We start from the raw sequence: 9066 nt of genomic DNA, 5'->3' as shown, positions 1-9066 counted from the left end.
TCTGACTGCAAGAAAAAAGATGCAGCTGATTACCCCAACAAGCCAAAATTAGAGGCCTGTATATTTATCACTTGCTCATGTTCTGTGTTGCACTAGAGGAACATGCAGGTTGCATGCTTACACTACCATCTTTCCTGTCTCTGTGCAGTCTGTGCTGCACTGTGGTCCACATTTAGGTCAAATAGACATTAATGACTTCCTTAATATTGTGGTTAAAACATCGCTCTGACCTCACTGCCTGATGTATTTGAGCTAAAAGCCTGTTTTGTTAGTGCCATTATATATCTGATAAAACTAAGTATATTTACTGAAAATAAATATATTCATGCAATTTGTTTTTTCTCTTAGTGTTGAAACATAGACCACCTTGATTGCTACTCGTTGTTTAATCTGTCTCTTGTGAGTACCCCAACCTTTAGAGATAAAAAGTAACAAAGTACAAATACTTTCACTTACTGTACTGAAGTATTTTTTTCAGACATATGCAATTTAATTGAATATTTATTTTTCTGACAAGAAACAAGACTGTTACTTTACTTTTAATATAAGACAAAAACAACGTAAAAATACACAACAGGATGAAAATGACATGAAAGATGAAAGACAAAAACAACTCAACAAGATGTAACAAGATAAAAAGGTGTTGAAGATATAACAATTTGAAAACAAGACTAAAATAACATGAAAGACGTAACAAGACAAAAACAATCTAAGAAGATGTAACAAGATGAAAAGACACCAAAGATGTAACAGGACAAAAACAATATAACAAGACAAAAAAAGCCGTTAAAGACGTGACAAGATGAAAGAACAAAAGATTAAAATGGTTTAAAAGAATTAACAAGATGATAAAGAACATAAAAAGACAACATGACAAAAACTAGACACAAGAAGACACAACAAGATGAAAACAAAGTAGCAAGACATCACAAGACAAAAATGACTTTTAAGACATAACAAGACAAAAATGACTTTTAAGACATAACAAGACAAAAATGACTTTTAAGACATAAGACAAAGACAACGAAACAAGATGAGAACAGCATAAAAGACATAACGAGACAAAAACAGTGTAATAAGATGTAACAAGACAAAAACGGCATGAAAGATGAAAATGCCATAAAATATGTAACAAGGTGAAAACAGTATAACAAAACAAACATGACGAAAACGACATAAAAGACGTAACAATATGAAGACAACATAACAAGACTCATTAAAATGGCAAAAAGATGTGAAAAGACATAACCAGACGAAAATGACATAAACTGTGTAACAAGATATAACAACATGAGAATGACATAAAAGATGTAGCACGATGAATACAGTTTAGAAAACGTAACATGACGAAAAATGACAGAACAGGACGTAACAAGACAAAAACGAGAAGAACAAGAAGACAAAGAGGGAGACTCAACTGTGGGGAGAAGATGAGGTTGAGTTCGCTTTGCACACAAACAGCTGGTAGAAACCCTGAGGGTTAAAAAAGGGCTAAAAGTACCCATTTAAAAGTTGTTTAGCTGGATCAGTTGTGTACATAATGCTTTTTTTTCCAATTAAATGTGCAATACAGTACAATATTTATTATTTTATGGCAGGAGAGACATAGCAAATAACTGACACTGTCATATTTATCTATCTGTGTTCAGCTCCCTTGGGTGTTATGGGTAAAACAAACAGTTACAAATCAGGATTTACTCTGCTTTACTATACACACAGTCCTCTGCCACATTGCCTTTGTGTAGGCAGAAACAGGTGAGCTCCAGTTACAGCAGTGATACATGAGACAGAGAAGTGTGTGTGTGTGTGTGTGTGTGTTTGTATACAGTTTATCATTCTCCATTCAGCTACCTGCATGAGTGTAACTGAGTGTCAGTGTCGAATGAAAACTGTGTGATGCATGGTCCTGTAAGCATCTGCAGCTCAGGGGGATGAAACTGATGGTGCAATGCCTGATTAATGAAGCGTCTTCATGTGCCGCGCTTCACCTGAACCGAGGGGAAGTCGGCTGCTGGAGCAGCCCCATGACGAGCAGTGATCAGTGATGTGCGAGAGGCCTTCAAACCGCTTCCTGTCTGTTGGTTAGTCTACAGGAAGTCACATGGCGGTTTGCATCCTGCACAGAGCGGCTTTGTGCTCTGATTGGACTGCATGTGTGAAGAGCACAGAATCAGTGACGGGATGGGTGCCTCGCAGTCTGCTCTCTTCTTCTTTATTCTTAGAAATAAAAGAAATCACACAAGATGATGACAGAATACTAAAATACAAAAGCTGCAAAGCACATTGATATGGCATATAAAGGTCCACTAAGTGAGCATAGCTTTGCACTCACATGTTTTCTTACACTTCTTTTCAAAGTCATGAGTACACATGACTGATCCAACAACATCATAACTGTGTGTGAAAAGCCTAAATTAGAATGAGCTCAGGTATAAGCAAAGCTATGGATATGGACTAACAAACAGATGAATGGTTTTAGCTTAAGATCCAGGCCGGTTGCACCAACAGAACTTACACCTGGTTTTAAGCTAAGTCAGCCTTAACAAGGCATTCTGTCCAACCTAATAGTTACGATGGTTGCACCATCTAGTGGGTGTAAATGCCTCAGTGCCAATGTTTTGCCTCCCCAGGAGCAGGTGTAAAGTCAAAATCTAGACTGATCTATCATTCTGTAACATGAACGCTCAGAGAGTTGAGTTATTCAAGAGAAATATGTGGAAAATTAAAGCAAAAAGGTGGGAAATTAATATATTCAGTCAAACATGAGATCAGACATTTACAGACTGGTGACATTAGTGGTAGCCATGCAGAGTTCAGGTTTGTCTAGCAAAGACACACTTCATTACTGTGTGTGTCCGTGTCCTAAGGGAGAGTCTGGGAGAGACTGAGCTCCTCTTGTCTCCATCTGTCTCTCTTTCTCACCTGCTGTCTGTCTCTCTGGCAACTTGTGAAGTGTGGTTCAAGGTTGAGATGAAGTCGACTGTAAGAATCTTAACCACAGCTGTAACCTCAGCGTGACTCCTCGAAAACTGTGAGTGTTCACAAACCGGCTCGAGATGCATGTTATCTGCTGTTAACGTAGCTTCGGCTGTCAGAAGTCGTGTTTATCACAGAGCAGCGCTGTCCTCTGCTCACTCAGGCCCCGGTCTCAGATAGCAGCACGAGAGAGGGAGACAGGTTGTTATTGAGTGCTGGGAAAACAAAGATCTTCAAGAAAAATGTGACATCTCATGCTCAGGATTGTTTTCAACCAGAGAGTGATAAGAGTTTGAGGTCAAAGGTCACAGCGCAGGAAGTGTTGGAATCCTCTAGAGGCTGTTACAGCGCTGACAGCCAAGGACAGGACATGCGGATGTGGGCCTTCAGGCCTTCCTCACATCCCACTGACATGTTGTCTGCCAATCCAGAGTGACACTACAGCATCATGCCAAGGTTTTCTCCAGCCTCACTTAGCGTTATTCAAGTGTTTCATGGCCAAAAGTTCAACATTTTTCTGATAAATTTCCTCACTGAGGATGCTTGGCTTGCTACTTAAGGCCGCAACCAGAGTGATGATCGACCGGTGGTGGACTCTGAGGGGCAGGGGTGAAAAATAAAAATGGTGGGGCACCAGCGCACTGAAAGTCGTGATGCATTTATGCTGAAGCATTTAAAAACCCTGGTTTAGATTAAAATAGTTTTATTATGTGACTTAAAGTACAACAACTATGATGCCTTTGTAATAAAAACACACGGGAAACTATTGACTATTTAAACAGTTCAAGCATGTAAGGCAGCCTGTATGGCACTGTGTGGCATTGGAAGGGCAACCTTGAGGGCACTTTGTCATGTTTTGCACACTGATAGGGCACTTTAGAGGGCACTATATCGCATTTCGTCCGCTGGAGGGACACACTAGAGAGCACTTTATTGTGTTTTGTCCACTGGAAGGGCACCTTAGAGGGTATCTTATCATGTTTTATCCACTGACAGGGGACTCCAGAGGGCACTTTATTACATTTTGTCCACTGGAAGAGAACTCGAGAGGGCAATTTACTATGTTTTGTCCACTAGAAGGGCACTCTAAAGGGCATTTTATCACATTGTGTCCACTGGTAGGGCATCTTTGAAGGCACTTTGTGCATTTTGTCCATTGGAAGGGCACCTTAGAGGGCACTTTATCATGTTCTGTTCAGTGGAAGGGCACCCTTGGAGGCAATTTATCATGTTTTGTCCACTAGAAGGGTGCCTTGGATGCCACTTTATCATGTTTCCTCCACTGGGAGGGCACTGTGGAGGACAATCTATCACATTTTTTCCACTTAAAGAGCAACCTAGAGGACACTTTATTGTGTTTTGTCCACTGGAAGGGCACTCTAGAGGCCATTTTATCACATTGTGTCCATGGCAGGGCATATTTGAAGGTACTTTATGCATTTCGTCTATTGGAGGGGCACTTGAGAGGGCACTTTATCATGTTTTGTCCACTGGAAGGGCTCCCAAGAGGGCCCCTTTACTCCACCAGTGGGACTGACAGTAGAGAAAAAGAAGTGAATACAGTGAATATTGGAGTTTGGGAAATCATTTGGCTCCAGATCTTTGGATTAATGCAGCCTAAGCAGTTTGGTGAAATCTATCTCATTGGCATTTCATGCTTTTTGAAGTTGTAAATGGATGTTCCATTAGCGAGATTGGTTTGGCACTGTGGCTGTGTGTTTGGACGTCTATAAAACTCAGGACTGGGTACTCCAAGTAATGGCTGAATTTTAATTTTGGCCTGAACTATGCCTTTAAATGACTACATATTTCCAACATCACTCAGTCTACTAATTCCCACTTAAACTGAGCTACATGATCCACATTAGAGCTGGATCTTTCATCAAAGTCCTGGCAACACAAGCAGAATGTGCTAGCCTATGGTTGAACTTTTACAGACTTAAACCCAACCACATCTCTTAATGTCCAAAACATGCTCAAATAACAACTGCACTCACACAAATCAATGTATGATTGGGCTACATGTTTTCAAATGTCATTCTTGTGTAGCTGAATTATATAAGAATAGGGTGGTTTCAAAATGTTCAATATTTTTGGAAATATGGGTTGAGAAGGATTTAATATAGATGGATAGGGGAGACCTGGGATGGAAGTAACACTTTTTGTTTGACAAGCAGTAGCTCAGTGGTTTCTCATGCTAGATATCTCAAATAAAGTAGCCATATGTGTCCACTACATATAAATCTCACTCAAACACTAAGAGTTCTGTTGTTGCAACCTTCCCCAATACTGGGGTGAGTACACTAGCTGGGTACAGATGTAAGAGTGATAAATAATAAGATAAATAAAATCCACACAGTCCAATTGAGCAAGAACTTTACTAAAGAATAAATAGATAGATAAAGTGAACAATTTTAACTACAAAAACGCTTATTTCATGTAAAACTTTAAATTTAGGAAAAAAAACAATTGCCTTATTATCAATTCCAGGAAATGGGGTGTATGATATTGATGACATCACCACAGCTCTTTTCTGATCAGTCAAACTGATAGGTTACAACGAACCTGATGTTACAACCTTCCCCGGTCTCCCCTACATAGTCTCGATAGATATAAAGGAAACTGTTAGAAGGATATTGACTTGATTTGGCTAACTCAGACTGAATGTGAACTTATCCTTTATCCTTAAACACTTTACATTCTATAGAAACACACACACCCTGCCCCTCCCTGTATGTACCACAGAAATAAAAGGCTCAAACTGCACCTCAAGAAAGCAAGGGCTAATTGTCAGACCCACACTCCAGATTAAAGGGCAAAACAACCCTTTCTGAGTAACAGGATTCTGAAATTAATAATACATCTTTATGATTTATTTTCTAAGTGGTAAAATGGATTTAAAGGGCACTGGATTTAACTCAGGGGACTATCACGTGCCCGGCTTTTGACAAGCAGTTTTCTTTTTTTTCAGTTGGAAAATATTTTGTATATGGAACAACTAGGATCAAAGACTGACCCTTGTGGAACACCTTGATCAATAACATTGTGAATATTCTCAAATTCACGAAGAATACAATTACAAGATGTTGATGATTAATCATTAATCGATTGGTCGCATTAAGGAATTTAACCAATTTAAAATTTATTAACCAACAGTTAATGTTTTGTGTAACATTTGTTCAGGACTCACAGGTTTTCTCAGTGTTTGGTTTGTTCTGTCTTGTTAGTCTAGAAATAGCTGTAATAGCACCCAGTGTGACATTGTTTTGAGCCATTTGTTGAGTAAGGACAGGTGGAGGAGAACAGCTGTAGAGCCTTATTGATAGTGCTTGTTGCACAAGCTGCAACAATTAATCAAACAATCAATTATTAAATAAATTGCCAACTATTCTAATAATTGATTAATTGGTTTGAGTAATTAAGAAAAAAATCTACTTGATCCGATTTCAGCTCTTTATACGTGAATATTTTCTGTTTTCTTGCCTCCTCTCTGACAGTTACTTGAATATCTCTGGGTTTTGGACAAAACAAGACATTTGAGAAACTTAACTTGGGAAAAACTGATCAACATTTTTCACAATTTTCTGATTTCTTGTAGACGAAACGACTCACTGATTAATCGAGAAAATAATCAGCAGATTAATTGAGTATGAAAATAATCATTAGTGGCAGTCCTATAATTAAGTTGCTGCTAGAATTGTAAAATGAATGAAATTTACAACACAACCATACTGTACACATATTTTTTCATTTTCTCTCTCCAGATCTTACCACCAAATCCCCCCCAAACACAGGACAAATCACACTGCCTCACAAGCTATTTTCTTTATGATATATTTATTTTCTTCCTTAATGAGAGACTGCTGCGTATGGAGCAATCTTGGACCCCCTGAAATACCATTGCTCTTGGTTGCCCGTTTTAAAATAAATCAGTCCCACTGGATTTTTGTGGGTCGACTGTACTTTAGGGCTCCAAGAATCGTCACCACCTTTTACCCTCCTAGCGCCGGTACTGTTGGGTTTATTATAGGTTTTGGTCAGACTTTTGGCCCCTGAGCTGGTTTGGCTCCTCACATGGGACATTCCTGCCGAGCAGCCCCTCCCTGGAAGTCCCTTACTGCGCAGACTCGCGGCTCTTCGCTGTCAGGGCAAGGCAGACTGACAGTATGGCGGCGGGGTGCAGCTGGAAGGATGCTACTGTCGCCCGTGATGTGTCTATCGCCGGTAGGACGTAAATGGACTATTGACGGCAGAAAGAGAAGAGGATTTAGCGAGAAAGGCCTGTCGCCGTGAGCTCCGAAGATGGCCAGGCTCGCCGACTACTTTTTAGTGGTCGGTTACGACCTCGACAAGCGAGGTGGGTGCTTCAGTTAGCCTGCCCTGCTAGCTTTGACGGCGTATTATTAGCTGTGGGTAAACAGGGATCTTATCTACAAGGGAAACCTAGAGTTGTTAAACTCTCGCGAGATTTGTACGTGGTATTTCTTCAAAGTGCTTGTTGTTCTAAGTTACCACGTTTTGTAACGTGACAATGCAGTATGTAACTGTTAGCTAGGTTTTGGGACAGAAGGCACTTGGTTAGAGTCAGGGAAGGATGATGGTTTGGGTTAAATGTATCACTCTCGCGAGATTATTGGCAGGTCCGGGGTTCCCTCTGGACACGAGCGTAAACAGGAGGCGGGGAGGGAGGCGGGGACGGGTCGGGACGCCACTCAGCACTGACCGAAGCTAGGTGCTGTCAGCGTAGTTAGCCGTCAACTTTGGGCCGGGGATGCGCAGGCCTCGCGGGATTAGTGTACTTAAATGCCAGCCTGTCAGCCGGTGTCCCACATTTCTGACAGGGGGGCGCACTGAATGCACGGTTCTACTGCATGCCTCACTTCCAGACATGTTTTAGCTTTAGCAAAACAAACAGTCTCACTCTGTTGACAGCAAACTTTGGCTAACTTTATTTGCTAAGAGCTAACGTTAGCCGGGTTAGCTCTGGGGGGGCTGGCTGCCTGGTCGGCTGTGACCTAAGACGGATTTATTCACCCGTTTCACAGACTCAACTACATCTTCCTCAGTTTGCTCTTATTTAGACATATTAACAATGCAACTGTCGCCATTTAAACGTGGCATTTTTAAAGCTCACATAGAGCGTGCTGGACAGCGAGTTGTCAGTGTTGTGGCTGCAGGATCCTGAGCACTTACTTGGGACAGTCAGACCATGAAAACCCTGCTGATCTCCGCTCAGACTTTATGTTAAGCGTGATTTTTACAGTGGAAATCGATGCTTCTCCTCGGCGGAGTTGCTGATTGTTTTCTTTGTCTGTGTTTTGTGTGGATTAACCCAGATGGCTTTGCCCCTCCCTGAGCCCCCTCGGACCGGAGCTCTGTTCCCTTGTGTTGTTGGGACGGGGTTTGGACCGTTATCTGAGCCCCCCCCCCTCCCTTCAGCCTGAGCCTTGGCCTAGATCTGTGTAGTATAATGGCCCGTTTAATCATGAAATATTCAACCCGCCTATCCGATGGAGGCATGCAGCTTGTAACGTGGTAGAGTCTTTTATTTAGAGTGGATTTTTGCTCATGATTTATTCAGGAGAGGCAAATTGTAACATCACAAACCCTCTGTGGCTGAAAGCAGGCAGCAGAGAGAACTTGCTTTTATTGCTGCAGCAACCTGCATCACTTTTCTGATTGCATGAATGCACTTATTGCATCTTGCATTTTTTGTTTTTTTCAGAGGGTGAATACAGGATGTTATAACGTGGACACTGCAAACGCTGCAGAAACTCCCCTTCCTGCCTCAATGCGATGCAGAGCAGAGCAAGCCTGTAAAAAGCATCTGGGAACCAGACATTAAAGCCACAATGGCTTTAATGGATCAAGGCTCCCATGCCTTGTAAAACCAAACACTTAAGGGTGATGATGATTGTCGGCGTTGCCCCACTACTGCTGCCTCACAGTGACTTCTTTACTCAATGCTGAAGTTTCTAGGTGGAGGCATGTTGTTGTGTGAGGTTATTCCCATCTGACAGTCATCACTAACTTCCACTAAGTACATCCTCTGCAGTTAGATCAATACGCTACTGCACAGTCTTTGCTTTT

At 41.4% G+C, this 9066-nt stretch overlaps 1 protein-coding gene across 1 annotated transcript in view; it reads left to right on the top strand.

Annotated features, from left to right (window-relative positions):
• Positions 1-7108: 7108 nt before the first annotated feature.
• Positions 7109-9066, top strand: part of sbf1 (SET binding factor 1) — an 80751-nt gene continuing 78793 nt past the window's right edge. The window contains exon 1 of the mRNA XM_084711058.1: positions 7109-7333. Coding sequence (XP_084567184.1) covers positions 7279-7333 — 55 coding nt within the window. The 5' untranslated portion in view covers positions 7109-7278. The remainder of the gene's footprint in view (positions 7334-9066) is intronic.

Source organism: Lutjanus erythropterus, chromosome 22 (genome assembly GCF_056507025.1).
Source record: "Lutjanus erythropterus isolate fLutEry1 chromosome 22, fLutEry1.hap2, whole genome shotgun sequence".
NCBI lineage: Eukaryota > Metazoa > Chordata > Actinopteri > Lutjaniformes > Lutjanidae > Lutjanus > Lutjanus erythropterus.
The sequence above is the reverse complement of the archived record's forward strand: the minus strand, read 5'-3'. Positions and strand labels throughout refer to the sequence as shown.